Source organism: Pogonomyrmex barbatus, unplaced genomic scaffold (assembly GCF_055798465.1).
Source record: "Pogonomyrmex barbatus isolate J1 unplaced genomic scaffold, ASM5579846v1 scaffold10, whole genome shotgun sequence".
Taxonomy (NCBI): Eukaryota; Metazoa; Arthropoda; class Insecta; order Hymenoptera; family Formicidae; genus Pogonomyrmex; species Pogonomyrmex barbatus.
The window spans coordinates 7,858,474-7,875,898 of NW_028297099.1; the positions used below are offsets into that span (position 1 = coordinate 7,858,474).

General features: G+C 27.1%; 3 protein-coding genes across 5 annotated transcripts; all 3 read left to right on the forward strand.

Moving 5' to 3' along the window:
* The first annotated feature begins 381 nt into the window (after positions 1 to 381).
* Fdx1 (Adrenodoxin-like protein 1, mitochondrial Ferredoxin 1) lies at positions 382 to 3,469 on the forward strand. The gene is made up of 4 exons (XM_011637942.3): positions 382 to 612; positions 1,706 to 1,757; positions 2,244 to 2,491; positions 3,062 to 3,469. The coding sequence occupies exons 1-4, from the start codon at positions 504 to 506 to the stop codon at positions 3,163 to 3,165; spliced, it is 513 nt and encodes a 170-aa protein (XP_011636244.1). The 5' UTR covers positions 382 to 503; the 3' UTR covers positions 3,166 to 3,469.
* Positions 3,470 to 4,527: 1,058 nt separating this feature from the next.
* Positions 4,528 to 11,716, forward strand: Spred (Sprouty-related protein with EVH-1 domain). Of its 3 annotated transcripts, XR_967802.3 has the most exons (7): positions 4,528 to 5,404; positions 7,012 to 7,318; positions 7,513 to 7,681; positions 8,238 to 8,299; positions 8,468 to 9,018; positions 9,776 to 9,880; positions 9,995 to 10,135. XR_967802.3 is itself a non-coding variant. In XM_011637940.3 (6 exons), exons 1-6 carry the CDS (start codon positions 5,385 to 5,387, stop codon positions 10,149 to 10,151), a joined length of 1,266 nt encoding a protein of 421 aa, XP_011636242.2. In that variant the 5' UTR covers positions 4,533 to 5,384; the 3' UTR covers positions 10,152 to 11,716. The 3 variants fall into 3 exon arrangements, 2 of the variants coding, with proteins under 2 accessions (XP_011636242.2, XP_011636243.2); XM_011637940.3 differs by lacking the exon at positions 9,776 to 9,880 and having other exon boundaries at positions 4,533 to 5,404; positions 9,995 to 11,716; XM_011637941.3 differs by lacking the exon at positions 9,776 to 9,880 and having other exon boundaries at positions 4,535 to 5,404; positions 8,274 to 8,299; positions 9,995 to 11,716.
* Positions 11,717 to 13,775: 2,059 nt separating this feature from the next.
* LOC105426633 (DGAT1/2-independent enzyme synthesizing storage lipids) lies at positions 13,776 to 16,318 on the forward strand. Its single transcript, XM_011637938.3, has 6 exons — positions 13,776 to 14,327; positions 14,583 to 14,721; positions 14,972 to 15,066; positions 15,179 to 15,540; positions 15,611 to 15,814; positions 15,888 to 16,318. The coding sequence occupies exons 1-6, from the start codon at positions 14,279 to 14,281 to the stop codon at positions 15,993 to 15,995; spliced, it is 957 nt and encodes a 318-aa protein (XP_011636240.2). The 5' UTR covers positions 13,776 to 14,278; the 3' UTR covers positions 15,996 to 16,318.
* The last annotated feature ends 1,107 nt before the right edge of the window (positions 16,319 to 17,425 follow it).

The window sequence follows — 17,425 nt, forward strand, 5'->3', positions numbered from 1 at the left end:
TTTGAAAACCAATCAAAATGCAACTATAGATCACGTGATCCATATCCCTTCGAATATCACATATTTTATCATCCTCTGTTTGTTACAACTTGTCAAAGTGAAAATAAATATGACGAAAGAAAAAAATAAATATGTCAAGTGCTTTTTACAAAGGCTGCATTCCGATATTCACTAAAAATATATAGTTCATGTCACATATATTATATTATAGATTTTATATATGCATATTTAGCTTTGTGTCATTTTGTCATTTTGTGTGCGATGCCCATATCTTATGGCTATCGCACACTGAACGCGACGAGCAACGAGCGATGTCCAATAAGAGCTTTGCTTTTGGATATGATGTTTAAATGCAAAGCTCTCATTGGACATCGCTTATTGCTCGTCGCTCGTCGCGTTCAGTGTACGAGAGCTTAGGTTCATAGGTTTGTGATGCTTGTATTTTAACCTCTTCCGTAATGTTTGTTTGAATATTTTATAAGAAATATTGTATCATATTCAAAATGACATTTATGCTACAACGGATATATTCATTCTGTGTGAAACAGAGGAAGTGTACATCAATGAGCTATTTGATTAAACGCTCTAATCACAAAATCCATACATCCGAAGGTTAGGATATCATACCTACTTTCATATCAGTTGAACTATTATTACTAATTCGATAAACAAATTTGTTAGAAGCATATTTTGCAAAAATTTACTTTTGCTATATATGTTATCAGCAACAAAGAAATATAAAGGTCTCTTATTAAAATATAAGAAATTAAAGGAAACGAAAGATGCAAGAAATGGACCATATTATAATTATTTAAGGAGAGATTATCATTTTAAGGATTAAAAAAATTGTATTTTTATGAATTTTTTTGGAAATTATGGTTAAGTTTTGTATATAAATATATATTTTATCTATCTAATGAGTTTCTTGCAAATAAAAATAATAGATATAATAGTTATAAATATGTTCGCATGACATATTTATATATTGTTTTATATGATTGCCATGGAACCTAGATATTTAATGATTTGAGACAAAACAGTGAATAAGATTATTAATCTACAGATGTTCAGTTATCGTTGAGAATAAAATTATAAATAAAAAACTTTTAAAAAAGAATCTTTTCAATAATTTTAAGGTGTGTGAAAATTATATTTACAAAACCATTAGAAAAACAGTTTATTTAAAAATGAAAAGAAAAAGTTAATATATTTTAATTCTTTTAGTTTCGCTAACTAAACATTTGTAAATTAATAATCTTATTTACTTGTATTTGTCTCAGATCACAGAATGTTTAAATTTTATAGAAGCATACAGATATTGTGTAAACATGTTTATAATTTTTATTATTTTTACTTGCAAAAATTATATATATATATATATATAATTTTAAATAAATCTGCATAATTCCAAAAAAATTCTTAAAAATAGTTTTTTTTCTAAATCTTGAAATGATAGTCTTTTCTTAAGTATAATGTTTTAATCAAATGGTATATTTAATTAACAAAATTTAGATATTATGATATGGCAGAATCTGTTTGATTTCTACTGTTAATTTGCACATATAAATTCTGCACAAGTATAATGCAAATTTAATATCTATTAAAATATATGATTGAATCTACTGCAGATCTGTTGTTGATGTTTTGTTTATTGGATAATATCTTATATAAACTTATTAAATAATATATTATAAATTTTTTGTAGATATGTCCCATGGGGAAGACAAATTGCAAGATTCTAAAACAGATGTAAATACGTAGGTAAAATAAATATATCTTTAGTCTTATATAAAATTTAAAAATAAATTTTTTAAACGCAGCATAAAATTGATAATTTATATTAAAACTTTGCATATTTGTATGACAATATTTTTCTTGAAACTAAGAATATATTTCATATTGTCATATATTATTCAAAATTTCAGTAATAATAAAAGACAAAATAATTTGAGAAACTGTTAAGCATATCTTTACGTTATGTGATATGAAGAAAATTACTTGCATAATCATATACTTTTAATATTTAATTGGCCAACAATGATGTTAGTATTGTTACATAGATATAATATATAAGATAAGTTACAAAGACCATAACAATATAATAATAATAATATTGTTGAGAATTATAAAAGAGTTGTAAGAGTTATAAAATAAGTCTAATGCTATATTATGATTTGTGTTATATATGTTTATATTATGATTCTTTTGATTGGACATCCTTTAATTATCTATTTTCTTTTTAGAGTCAATGTCACTTTTATTGACAAAACGGGCAAGAAATTTAGAACAAAAGGAAAAGTAGGAGATAATGTACTTTTTCTAGCTCATAAATATGGAATTGAAATGGAAGGAGCATGTGAAGCCAGTCTAGCATGTACAACTTGTCATGTGTATGTACATCCTGATTATATAGATAAACTTCCAGCTCCTGTGGAAAAAGAAGATGATCTCTTGGATATAGCACCTTTTTTGAAAGAAAATTCTAGGCTAGGTATATTCAACATTTATTATTGTTTTTGATATATCTCATAATGATATCTGTATTTTTTATCACTGCCTTGAAGTGAACTGAAAATTTTTTACCGTTGAAACTTAAACATATATTTATTTTATTTTAAATATAGTGAATATAACATTAAATCAGCTATAAAGAACGAACTTTATATATGGCATTCTAATAAATTTTCTTCACATTTTTTAATTCTTTACATACAAATCATTTCTTAATGATCATACAATATACAAATTATTTTTAATGGTCATTTTGATGTTAAATATTAAATTTATTCATTGCAAGAATTAATAATCGACGAGTATTACCGCTAGTCATTTTTAAAGATTTTGTTTATTTTGTACATTAATTATAATTTGCAAATAATACATTATAACTTAGATAAATAAATAAAAAAAGAGCTTCTTAATGAATCAACAACATAAAAGCAAATAAGAAGAGCTTAATATTTTGAAGAATGCACGCGCGCGCGCGTGTGTGTGTGTGTGTGTGTGTGTGTGTGTGTGTAAAACCTCATGTACATAAGTCTTTTTTATATTTTTCTTTTAGGTTGTCAAATAATTCTGAAGAAAGAATTAGATGGCATAGAGTTAGAATTACCTAGAGCAACTAGAAATTTCTATGTGGATGGACATATACCCACCTCGCATTAGAAAATTATTTACTTTTTTATATTTAACTTTAAATTAAACAAATTTGTAAATAATATCATCTGTAATGTATAATAAATAGTGTTATTTTAAATTAATACATATATTTTCTCATAAAAGATTAGAGATACGTATACAAAATATAAAAGTATCAATCTAAATTCCTAGTGTAGTGCATCATATTTATATTATATTTCTTATAATGCATATCTTCTTTTTTTAATTATAATCTTTTAATTATAACAATTTTTAAATTATGTAATATTAACATATTTGTGATATATAAATCTGAAAATTATTAAGAAAATTAAGATTGATTTCTTTGCTGCACTTCTCAATGGTTTCTTATAACACTGTCTTTGAATCAATACGACCAGAATCACAGTATAATCAGTATAAATGCTTGTATCGATAATAGGACGAATATAGAAATGGTGCAATAAATGCTTTGTCTATATGCAATATGTTTATGACCGTTTATGCTTGTCTACTACAAATTTCATCAATCTATGTTCTTGCATTTAATAGACGAGTTTTTTAATACATCGATTAATAAATCGCATTACGCGCAAACTTTGCTCTATGCAACTTTGCTCTATAAAAGCAGCATTTGCGCATTATGTAATTACTCAATCGATGAATTAAAAAACTTGCTTAATTTCATTGGGAGTATATCTAACAACATGGCCTGTGCAAAGAGACCTATGTGAATTCGCATTCCATTGCTAAGTGCTCATACTGGTTCGTACTCTTCGTACTCTTTTACATCGCGTTGAATCAAGCTGGATTTAAAAACATTAAATATATCATTTGATTCTTATTTATTGAATGTTAAGGGTCGGAGCACATATATACTTCTGTATAATGCATTATGCATAAAAAAATGAACCAATCAGAATCTTTCATTTCCACCATGAGGGTAGAAATGGAGGACTATGACTGGTTCATTTTTTATGTATTAATCTCGGTCTACAATAGGTGAATTAAGCTTTAAGCCATAAGAAATTGATCAGTCATAGTCGAGTATTCTCCTATTCTTTGATTATGATTCGTCCATTTGTCTTCGATTTAGATCTAAAATAGTTTTTCCTAAACATATTTATATGCATTTATCTATAGTTCATGCCACGTACACTGTAACAAAAATGCGCGCATATTCACTTTACGAAATTCAGTTCATTGCTCGTCGTTAGATATAGGCTGCGTCCCGATATTCACTAGCCAGTACTGAAAATCTATAATATACGTGACACGAACTATACATTTTCAGATACAGTGAATATCGGAACGCAGCCACAGACGTAATAATTATTTACGAACAATCTATGAATTCTACATCTATGGTTGTATCAGAATACTAGTTATCGACTGTGTTATCCATACTGTTCAGTCAGAAGATCGCGTGTGGCGCGCTTGATTGCACGGGATTGTGTGTAATATTGATGAATGAATCCTGTTGCTCAGGCCGGCGGTTTTATCATGAAGTAGTCAATAATATTACATAGATGCGATTTTCGGATTCGTTGGATGAGTGTATTTGTGTAATATTCGCGAACACTGTTCCTTTTCTTAGCCACATTCGGATTATGATTGGCGATTAATTCAATTGTCTTACAATAATCGCGCGATCGGAATTATGAATATGGGCGTGAGTGCGTTTCTTGCATGGTAAAGTGCAAAGTGTTTTTCGATAGTTTTTCCTCTGGAAAGTCATCGGGTTCAAGCGAAAAAAAACGTGCGATCGATGAAATTGAAATAGCTTAAGGAAGCAGGTGTGATAAAGTGTGATATTAAAGGTGGATGGGCGTGTGGCGATAACTGTGCACGGGGAGAGCAAAGTAAAGGTGGAGAAAGAGGAGGAAGAGGAGGAAGAGGAGCAGGAAGTAGAGGAGAGAAGGTAAAAGTGAAGGTGGTGGTGGCAGTGAAGGAGGTGGAGGAGAAAGAGGAGGAGAAAGAGGAGGAGGAGGAGGAGGAGGAGAAGGAGTAGAAGGAGGAAGAGGAGGAGGAGGAGGAGGAAGTGGTGGTGGAAGTGGCGGCGGTGAAGGAAGAAAAAGAAGAGGAGGAGGTAGTAATGATGGACTGGGGCGCTGTATTAATGTTGATGCTCGTCTAAAAGAGCTCTGTGGAGTAGAATCACACGATCGAATGTCTTTTCAATGTGATGAAAATGGTGAGATATGGGAGAGAGTGGGCTTTGAGTGAAGGCTTCGATACTTCAAATCATGACAGAGCCTTCAGACGAGTAAGTATGCACGAAGAACGCTTTTTATTCTCGCGCTACATATTTGTTTCAGGACCGTTCCATTCTGTCAAAATGCGTTTTTTCTCGTTATTATTGCATACATCTCCCTAACATTTAGTACGCATCACTCGGCCCGTACTTTCATCTCGTTTATATGATTTTAGTTTCCCCTCTCTTCCTCTTTCTCTTTGCACGTTCTTTCTATCTTTCTCTCTCTGTCACTTCATTTTTTTCTTCTAGATTTTACTTATGGATTATCGATAACTAACATCGATAAATTTCCCGGTTAATCCTCTTCTCTCTGAGCGCGTCTCGAGATATATTGTAATTCGCCATACATCTGTTTTTCCCATCTTATTTGTTCTTCCGTTGGTTCTCTTTCTTTCTTTTTCTATTTGCCTATCCACTCTCATATCCCTTGTTCGTCTCTCTTCTTCTAACCCTCCAATAGTGTGCTATCCTGTGTCGTATATGAACGGTCGTTCATTCATTAAATCGATGTCAGTGTGTGTAACATCTGGCTGAATGGTCGTCTGCGCGATGTTCTCAAGATTCGCACAAATAGTAAAATAAAATCATATATTTTTCAATAAACCAATTAAATTCACACTTTTAAACACACAAATTACAATTTCATATTGTTTCTGACTTTAAAAACTTATTGTAGATAATAAAGATTAAAAAAATAATTATATAAAAATATTTAAAAATATATATTTTGTGATTATATATTAAAAATTTTTTGTTTATAATAACATCATAAGAGTCATGAGTCATGTACTTGTATACACAGGAGAAAATCAATCAATTAATGTCAATTATTATATATAATATTAACTATTAACTTGGATTGTTTATTACTGTTAATAAATTATACAGTAACGACTGGGATGAGTTTTGATCACTTGATAAAAAGCAATTAAGAATGTATAATCTTTTTGATGATATAATGTTCTAGAATATTAGGATTAGGATAATCAAATGAAAATAATCGTATTTAAACGTTTAATATTTAAGAAAGATATACTAGAAATATAATTATATAAACATTATTTCAAAATTAATCTATCAAGAGTTTGATATGTTTTTAATTTTTTTTCTTTATTTTTAATTGAACTAGAATTCATGACGCATTTAATTTTATTGATTTTGAATCGATTAAACACTACTACAATTGAAAACTATTATAAAATATTGTTGAACTTAGATGTTTTTTTTTTATTAAAGCTCTTTCAAACTGGATATAATTTTTTCTTACTAAAATTGTTTAAAAATAATTATATATTATGTCAAATGTTTTAACTATTTATCTATAATTTTTATGATAATGATTTAACAATACATGTTAGTAATATAAAATAAATTTGTTTGTACTTTATTTTTAACAAAATTAGTTTTTTTAAAAATTAATATAATTGGAAAAATAATGATGTTTTTTTATATTTTTTTATATTTTTATATGCCATTTAATCTTGTATGCATTATTACTTTTCCATTTTATTATTGACAATATACATGTTTATTATGAATCTAATTTTAAGATTCTGACATATGTACATATGTGATATATGCATAATATAAGTAATTATTATATTTGCTTTTTACAGTGGTAATTATCTAGTAAGGGTCCATGCCCAGGTAATGACAAGAGATGATAGTTCTGGTGGTTGGGTTCCCTTGAGTGGAGGTGGCTTAGCAAATGTCTCAGTGAAACGTAGGGTTACTCCTTCAGGAGTACATCAAACAAACAATACTAATGGAACCACTATTTCCACTACGACCAATCCTACGTATACTGTCTCTAGTGCAGGAGTTGGTCTTCAAAATCATGGATCTTCCAATATCTCCTCACCTGGTGCTAACAAAAGAAAACATGAATATCTTATTTACGGGAAACGTATTACCGATCAATCAGTAAGTCTTGCAATTTATATAAATATAAATATTTTATTATTTAAATAGATTATTTCAGAGAAAATATCTAAATATTTTAATAATTATATTTAACTTAGCTTAAATCAATATTAATGCAAAATATAACATCAAATATATCAATTTATGAATTCATTATATATGATTTGTAAGAAAATAAATGTCCCTCTTTTTAGGTTGTTCTTAGTTGTACAATTAAAAAAGATTTTGAATATAATAAGGTAATGCCAACTTTTCATCACTGGCGGACAGGAGAAAAGAAGTTTGGTTTAACATTTCAAACAGCAGCTGATGCAAGAGCATTTGATAAAGGTGTTCGAACAGCAGTTGAAGAATTATTGGAAGGTATAGCATTTTGTGATAAAATCAAATCTAAAAAATTTAATGCTTACAAAAATAATTGTTAACATTCGAGAATTAAGTCCACAATGTATTAGTACTAAATGTTCAAATTATAATATTAACAATATGATCTAAAATGCAAAAAAGTAAATAATAAATAAATACTATTATTATATAGTATATATTAGAATTATTCTGTGATGAAATAAATATGATACTCTAGGGCATGGTATATTCTTTTCTATTTTATGTAGTTATGGATATTTTATCTTGTTTTTTAGTTAGAATTATTAAAATATAAATAAATTATACAACATATGTGCTATGCAATTATAAAATATGTCAAAATTATTCATATTATCACAAAATAATTCTATATTACAAGACTTTTTACAATATCTTTTTACAATATCTATTAATTTATTCGTTCTCATCATTTTGCTGCAATTTATTATGGATTGCACAAAAATGGTAAGCTTAGCCTTAAAGTCATATTTTATTGTTTGTTTCCTATTTTTGATTTGACTTTATTACAAAATTTTATATTTTAATGTGGTAGGTCTGTCTGATTTAACATTGACCACCAATATTCCAGACGCTGGCGATGAAGATGTTTTCATGGTAAAAAGATCCATTCTTTTATCTATTAATATTTTTATTAATTTTAATGATGAATATTAATTGTAAATATTAATCACGATAGAAAGAAAAATATTATGAAAAAAGAGAAAACTGAATAAAAAAATTTTCTTATTTGGACATGTTTATTAAAATTAATAAACTTTACAGACTTTAAATTTGCCAGTGGAACCACCTGAGCCACGTTCGTCTTCAGATACACCTCATGGAATTCGAGTGCCCAATTATTCCCAATATTCGGAGCTTCCTGATTCACACCGATCTATTCACTATATTGGTGGTTCTATTAAAGCCCCACCGTCACAACATCCTTTGGCACCTGCCACGGACATTGGATCAGATAATTATCCCTATGTCCAACTTACAACACTTAATCATGAATATCTATATCCTATCATTGATGATCACAAGGGCGAAAGATTAGATGGACACAATACTTCTAATAACAGAAGCTCTCTGAAAAAGCCAGACACAATAATATCACAACCTTCAAAAAATACTGTGAAACGTAATGTGCGTTTACGTTGTAAGCATTGTCAAGAACTGTATTCGGAGCAACATAATCCAAAAGGTTCCTGCGAATATGCTCCTGATCCAATTAGACGTGGAATTGCAACAGTTTCTTGTTTGTCATGTGCCCAATGTATGTTATATCATTGCATGAGTGATGCCGAAGGTGACTTTGCACAAAATCCTTGTAGGTAAGTATGATATTTTAACTATCAGGCAATTTCATTTTTTAATTATTTTTTCATTATATTATTATTTATTTTATATATATATATATAACACGTACATGTATGTATACATGTACGCAAGCACACGACACGCACACGGTGTTTTAGAGTTAATTATCGTAAATTAAAATATGAATTCAAGGTTTAAAAATAAATAAGTATATTCCTGTAAAAATATGCTTGTAAATGCTTCATTTAAGAGATATTGACAATTTAAACATTTTGAATATAAAATTCTATGACATTTTTATTATAAAAATATAATTAGTAAATTAATAATTGTTTTAATTATTTTATTATTAAAAATGAATATGAAAATTTTAAATTATAAATTTTTAAATTATAAATTTTGCTCAAAATGATAATCTGATGATCACATGAAAGCGGATTTAAATCTTTTCCTCACAGCATGAATAGCAAAGTAACATTGGATAACTGTAATTATTTGATATGTTTGAATAATTCTTCTTTATCTATGTAATGTATTTACTTATGTATTTTGTTTATTATTCTAGTTAAAAATTCAATATTTCTTAAACAAAGTTTATGAATATTAAAGAAACTTATTTATTTTGAAATCTTAAATTCATATTTCAAAAGTTAAGATATTTTATTTATTATATATATATATATATATATATATATATGTACACATTTATTTATATTATTTTTAACTATTTGTTTTACATTGTTTTGTATTACAAAAGTTTGACTTTTTTAGGAATTTATTGCATTTTAAAATTGTTACAAAGATTGTCTAAAAATCATTAGATCAGTCTTTTTTTAGGAGATATTTTTGGATGTAACACTACTTTTTAAATTATACGTTAGTATCTATTATTATTATTATTAAATATTGTTCCGATAATATTTATATTTTTTTAAAAATATAATTTATGAATATTGTAATCGAATAAATTACAAATATCAAATTGTGCAGTTGTAGTACAGAAGAAGGATGTGGACGCAGATGGTTTGGTTTGGCCTTGTTGTCACTGATCGTTCCTTGCTTGTGGATATATCCTCCTCTTAAAGCTGTACATTGGTGCGGGATATCTTGTGGAATGTGCGGTGGACGTCATCATCCTATGGAATAGTTGGAAGAACCCTTTGATGTCTCTGCTCCGTACTCTATTGCTTCAGACAACTTTTCTGCATTGTACAGTGCAGTCGCCAACGTATATGAATGTCATGATTTGAGTATGGGTCGTTGTCAGAGGTATCAAAGGGGTAGACAGTTTCCAGTGCACGCACTTATCCATCAGAGTCATCTTTAAGAAAAAAAGAAACGGTCGAAGAAGAAAGACCAAATTTAGCACAAGATGTTACATGTAAACTTAACATATTCCATACTTTTTGTATATTTTATTATAGAACAAAGTGCATTATTTATAGTCCCACAATGTATATTAAACAATTTGAGTGAAATCAATCTAGTATTTATACAGTTTGAATAATTGATCTGTGGAAATCAGCAAATGAACTCAGACCAACTATATATGTATATGTATATATATGTATATATTATGTGTGTGTATATATATATATATATATATATATATATATGTGTATGTATATATGTATGTATGTATATATATGTATATATATATATATATGTATGTATATATGTATATATAAAATATATATATATATATATATGTATGTATTTGTGATATATGGTGCACATTGTGAGAGCGTAGCTTCTATGAGTCAACACGATAAAATTTTTGTATTTTCAGTTTTAATGATATTTGCTTCATGATATTTAATGATATTAATCAGACAAATAAAATAATTAAAAATATGTTTTGCTGAGATTATCAATGTGAAGAATGTAAAAGTATTGTGATTATTAGATCTGACTTAAACACTAAAACAATAAGTCAATCTTTTTAAATTTATTTATGTTCTGCGTATTGATATTATAGAAACGCATGTTCACTCTATCGATTGATTTAAATATTCTTGAATTAATTTAAATGGATAAAAATATTGACAAATTAGAAGATAGACATAAGATTTATCTTTTACTTTTTTCTTCAGTATTTATCTTTCACTATTTTATCATCTCTAAAAATTAATGTCTATCATATATTAATTATGAAAATATTTAATTAAAAACTTATTTAGAAAACTGTTTCTGATTGTAGTATAGAATTACACTCCTTTAAAAAATGTTCATACAAAATATTAATCCAAGAAAAAAATAAAAGAAAGACTATTATGAAACAATATATTCAGCAATTTGATTATTTTGTTTCGGATAATAAATTTTTATACTATTATTGTTATAAAATGATTTGTGCGGGCGCGCGCGTGTGTATGCTTGAGAAAGAGAGAGAGAGAGAGAGAAAGAAAGAGAGAGCATATAGCATTTTAGAGTCGCATATATTTGAAATTATGTTTATTTTATGCAATTATTTATAAATTATTATTAAAAAATCTTTTTATTGAGTAAACAAATCATTGATGCTTATTAATGTTATTGTGATATTATAAAATACAATATTATAAAATATATTAACTGTCAAGGAAATATTGACTTTAAAAATTTCATTAATAAGTTTGAAATTATTTTTATTGACTATAATATTGATTGATTGTACAAATTATACCTGAAACTTGTAATTTTGAGAATTATAATAAATCTGTGGAAATTAAATTTATTTTTTAATCTTGTAATATTTTAATGTACGTAATGAATTATAAATTTTTAAAATCGTTATTAATTTTTAACATTTTTTTAGATTTAAATTATATTTAAATTAACATGAATTTAGATATGTAAAAAAAACAAATATAAATTCTATAAATAAATTTAAGATTCACTATGATTATCAGAAGAGAGACATAACAAACATTTTTGCAAAATATATTAAAATAGAAATGAAATAGAAAATTTTTTGATAAAATAACGTTTACAATTGATAAGCTTGTAAAATATACTTAGAAACTTTCTTTTCTTTGATAATTAATAAATAACTATATATCTAAAAAGAATTGTGTTTAATTAAGAAAAATTACCATTTAATTTTAAATATTTTATTATTTGTTAATTATTGAAGCAAAAAAATTTTTAGTATATTTTATAGATTTGTTCTATTAACTACAAACATTATTTTATCAAAAAATACTTCTACTTTAATGTATTTTGTAAGAATGTTTATCCTTTTTTTGTTTCTAATGTCATAAATCAAAATGATTGTAAGAAATATAAAAGAAATCTTAAAACTGCTCTCGAACAGCTACATCGGTTTTATGTCATAGGCGAGAAATGACATAATTTCATTGCGATACGTAGGTTTATTTCTTATTGTTAGTTTTCTCTTAAAACTTCTCATAATAATTTCGTGATCCTGAAACTTGTAAAATATACGGGAAACTGAGACATTTGTTTGATCTGTCACGTAGCAATAAAATAAATTCTGAAATAACAAGTCATTCTTAGCTGTCACGGCCGTTTGAACATGGCTCAGATCATCTATTTTGATGCTAAAAGTGTAAGAGTAATGAGCGATGGATAAAAAGATATATATACATCTTGAGGATACTATTTCATTTGTCGACAAATGTTTTGAACCCGTTGATTGGTTACAAAATAGAACATTTTTTGAATTTCAATTTGATTTGAATTGAATTTCAATCATTTTTAGAAGATTTAAAGATTTTACTATTTTATAGCCAATCAAAAGTCATTAAAAAAAAAAAATTGTGACAAAATATTAGTGTAAAATCACCTTTTTTACATATCATATGGCAAATTTTTTAATCATAGATATTATTTTTTATATAAACAATACAATTACTTTCTCGTGAATAATAAAATAAATACGAAATATAAAAATTTAAATATACTTAAACATAACTTTTCGGAATGTTTTTAGAATAATTTTTAGTATGTTTTTAAAATGATCTTGGAGCATTTTAGGAATAAATTTGGTGTAAAATTTATCACTTTATTCTAAACACTATTATCAAAACTCAGATACAATAAAGAAGGTGAAAAACACAAAAATTAAAAATAGGGAATTACAGATAAATTAAAATAAAAACTATACTTAACAAATATCAGGAAATGCGAACGCAATATAAATAAATCTAAGCCTGGATCCTCATGCAGACACCGGCGCTTTGACACTGAACGCTGATTGATAAAAAAACGGATAATGGGAGTAAATAATAAAAATTCACTCGCCGTTTTATCCCCGCTACTCATTTTTCACCAATCAGCATCTGTGTCAAAGCACTGGTGTCTGCATGAGGATCCAGGCTTAAGGTGTTTTTTTTTTTATATCGATTGACGCTCAGTATTAAAATAGATTACATTAGAGTGATCAAAACTGACTGTTCAAATTATATTAGTCTGCATTAATTTTTGATCTGTTTTTTTTTTATAGCTGAAGTAATGTATACTCGTAGTATTTAAAATGAAATAGATATATATATTTGAAGTTTAACAAAAGCGAGGTAGAAAGTTTTAGCGCAAGAACAGTCTAGAAACAGAAAACAAATCTTTAAGTTAATTACTTTTTTTAACGCTAAAAATGAGCGTTAACGTGAATTAGTGCCTTTATATTTTTAAATCTAGAGGATTATTCCAATATAATCCAATCTCAAGAAACTTCCAACAGTTCTGAAATGAATGTTTTGTTGAACGCGACCAGATTTTCTACCTGCGAATGATATATATATATATATATATATATATATATATATATATAATACTGTGTACACACTATACACGTGTGATTGTAAACTGACGGCCGAATATTGGGTCTTTGTCAGATTCGTTACACACCAGTATTCGTTAGCGGGATGAATTTTTGGAGTTGGGTCATCAATACGGCACGTATAATGACTTAGCTAATTTCAAATGACAGTTTTATAATGTATCCTGCGAAAACAAAGTTAATGACGTCGCGTCATTCTATAAAACCTCAGGGCTATTTGAATTGACGCCAATTAATTACCGATTACCGCGCATAATATTATAAAAAAAAATGTTAAGTAACGATTCCAATGGAGAGAGTCTGAAAAAAGAAATGAATAGTAATTCTGCTTAATATTTATATATGCGAGACATAGTAATGTTGGTTGGAATCGCAATGTGGACAGAGATATAAAGATCTTTTACAGAGATATAAAAATCTCCTACAGAAATATAAAGATTTTGTCCTGAATTATCTTTGTGTGTATCCTGCGTTTTTTTTAGATTAATCTAAAGATGTTTTCATTCGTGTATGATTTGTGGCCAGCGATGGAGGATATTATAGGTAAAAATATTGCATTAATATAAATTTCAATACATGTCGTCATTAGAAACATACTGTTTAGAAATGCTATGTAACACAATTGTCTTTATCTTTACATAATACATTTATTTGCATGTTTAAATATATAGTGCTTATTTGTATTTGTACAAGTATCCCATCCAAAGTAATTTTTTGTATCAAGGAAATTAAAGTGATACATTTGTGCATTTGTCATCTTTAACAATTTTTGAAGAATGTACTTTGTATTATTTACAGTTGAATACATTGATTTGGACTTTACATTATGGCTATCATGGCTGTTAATGCCACTCCTCATAACATTTTTACTTCCGCTTGTAATTGTGCTGCTGCTGTACTTAAATACCTTAATAATATACATCTACAAGTTACACAGGTTTGAAAGAAATATAACTTATCAATCACAAGTTTTACTTTTATTGATCGATTTAATATTAACTCTCGTTTGTACCGAGTCAATAATTGCTACAAAGTTAATTTACTTTTAGAAGCAATGAAAGTTATGTGTACATTTACCATTAATATTAACTAAAATCTTCTCTTTGGCAGAATCAAAAGGAAAAAAAAGTTTTATGTTCATAATTTGTCAGTTAATAGAAGTTATGTGAAATCTTTTTTTTTTTCAGAGCTAGATTAAGAAATGCCTATGGTACTGCTTGGCGAGATGCAGCTCTACATATGATGGCAGCTGTCTGGGATGGACATGGTTGGATTTGGCATGGTACGTTTGATAACCATAAGAATTGTGCACACTGAAATTACATTTTCATATTGATTTTACATATAAATGTTTTAGTATAAAAGATTTATAAAGATATAAAATTCTTTAATAGGATATGAAATTCAGGGCTTAGAGAATATTCCGCAGGACAAACCAGTATTATTTATATATTACCATGGAGCTATCCCGATCGATATGTATTATTTTATATCTAAAATATTTCTATACAATTCCAAACTAATCTGTACGGTAGGGGATCGATTTCTTTTCAAGATTCCTGGTTGGTCTGTAATTGCTGATGTTGCGAAAATTATACCTGGTACAATTCAAACATGTTCCGCTATTTTAAAAGAGGGAAATATGCTCGCTATTTCCCCGGGTGGAGTATACGAAGCTCAGTTTGGAGATTCCTATTATGAACTTATGTGGAAGAAGAGAATGGGCTTTGCAAAAGTTGCTTTGGACGCAAAAGTGGTATGCTTTCTCGTGAAATTTTCTATTATTTTACTTAGTTTTTATTTTGTAATATTTATTTTTTGTATAGAATATAATTCCTGTATTTACGAGAAATGTTAGAGAAGCATTTAGAACGGTAAGTTGGGGAAGAAGAATATGGTTGAAGATATACGCCAAAACAAAATTTCCTTTTGCACCAATCTATGGTGGTTTTCCGGTAAAATTGGTGACTTATGTGGGCAAACCCATTCCATACGATGGGAATCTTACACCCGAAGAGTTGCAGCTAAAGGTAAATGATTACGAGGAGATAAAACACATATTCCAAACATTTTCCAAACAGTATAATTTCAAAACAATTTTAGGTTGCTAATACTCTTAGAGATCTAATAAGGAAGCATCAAAAAGTACCTGGTAACATAATGCGAGGTTTGATAGAAAGAATACGTAACGTAGAAGAATATGAGAATTAATAATAATCTGCTTTGATGTATGTAATAACTAATCCTTTTGAAAATTATTTTACTTTGATTAGATCTTTTTTTTAGATATTAGCGTTAAAAAAAATAATATAATAAAACTGTTTTATTTAATAAAAGTTTTTCTATATGTATTTATATTTTTTTATATTTGTATTTAAATTTATTTTGAGTATTACGAAAAAAGTAGTTTATTTATATTTCTCGTAAAAATTTATATAATGCAGACAAGTGGCATTTTATGCAATGTGAGATAATTATATTATTATTATTGCGTATAATAAATATAAAAAACAAATGTGATCATATAACAATTATATTTTCATATTTTGTTATTTTATATATTTCTTCTTTTCTACTTTATTAACAATATTTTAATACATATATTAATATATTATATCGATTATATTATATTAATATATATATATAATATATATATAATTTTATATAAAACGGAGTTATAATAAATGATAATTTATTCTTAATTATACAACTTGTTTATTATTATTCTTCTTTTTTTATGTGTATTTAGTTTATATTATGAGCATCTATCATCACAGAAATAATATATTCTGTTTAGTAAATGTTAAGAGTCAATAAAAAAATGTTAATAATCATAATTTTATTCATTAAGAATAACTGAATATTTATTTGATGCAAATAGTACTTACAAGTAATCATTAGTGTAAATTTTGTGAATATATTTATTATAATAACATTTTATAATAAATGGTGATTATATTAGGTAATAAATATATATTATAATTTTAATTATAATAATTATATCACAATAATTCGAAAAATATTATTACGATAATAACACTAGCTGCGCAGTAATGATTATTATTCCTGATTATATAAATTTTAATTTTGCCGATACAATCTTACATTTGCAATTACAAAAAATAACAATCTTAATAATAAAATCAATAAAATATATATATTTATTTATTACATTTATATTAAATTTGTATACTTTAATTTGCGCGCGTGTGAAATTTTCCCATAAAATGGATGGATTCAGCAATTGAATATGATTGGATGGGGTTTATGATTGATCAATTTCTTACAATTTAAAACTTATTTAAAAAATTTTTTTTAAATTTACTAAGGGCCGAGGTACACAAAAAAACTTAAGCAGTAAGGAAATCAACGTTAGTGTCGGTCCACAATAAGTGATTTAAGCTTTAAGATGTAAGAAATTGACCAATTATAATCGAATATGAAAAGAATACTCGACTATGATTAGTCAATTTCTTACGGCTTAAAGATTAAATACTTATTGTGGACCGACACTTATGGATTTGCTACTGCTTATGTTACTGTCTTACGTTCTCGACTGTGATTGGCTAATTCGCTTTCTGCTTAAGTTTTCTTGTGTGCCACGGTCCTAATTTTCGACGTGTGAAGTTGCAAATGCTCTA

Coding starts and splice junctions, on each gene's coding strand:
- Fdx1 (XM_011637942.3), top strand. CDS start 504: ATGACATTTATGCTACAACGGATATATTCATTCTGTGTGAAACAGAGG. Junction 613..1,705: donor CAAAATCCATACATCCGAAG/GTTAGGATATCA, acceptor AATTTTTTGTAG/ATATGTCCCATGGGGAAGAC. Junction 1,758..2,243: donor TCTAAAACAGATGTAAATAC/GTAGGTAAAATA, acceptor TTTTCTTTTTAG/AGTCAATGTCACTTTTATTG.
- Spred (XM_011637940.3), top strand. CDS start 5,385: ATGACAGAGCCTTCAGACGA. Junction 5,405..7,011: donor ATGACAGAGCCTTCAGACGA/GTAAGTATGCAC, acceptor TGCTTTTTACAG/TGGTAATTATCTAGTAAGGG. Junction 7,682..8,237: donor AGTTGAAGAATTATTGGAAG/GTATAGCATTTT, acceptor TTAATGTGGTAG/GTCTGTCTGATTTAACATTG.
- LOC105426633 (XM_011637938.3), top strand. CDS start 14,279: ATGTTTTCATTCGTGTATGATTTGTGGCCAGCGATGGAGGATATTATA. Junction 15,067..15,178: donor ACATGGTTGGATTTGGCATG/GTACGTTTGATA, acceptor ATTCTTTAATAG/GATATGAAATTCAGGGCTTA. Junction 15,815..15,887: donor CCGAAGAGTTGCAGCTAAAG/GTAAATGATTAC, acceptor AAACAATTTTAG/GTTGCTAATACTCTTAGAGA.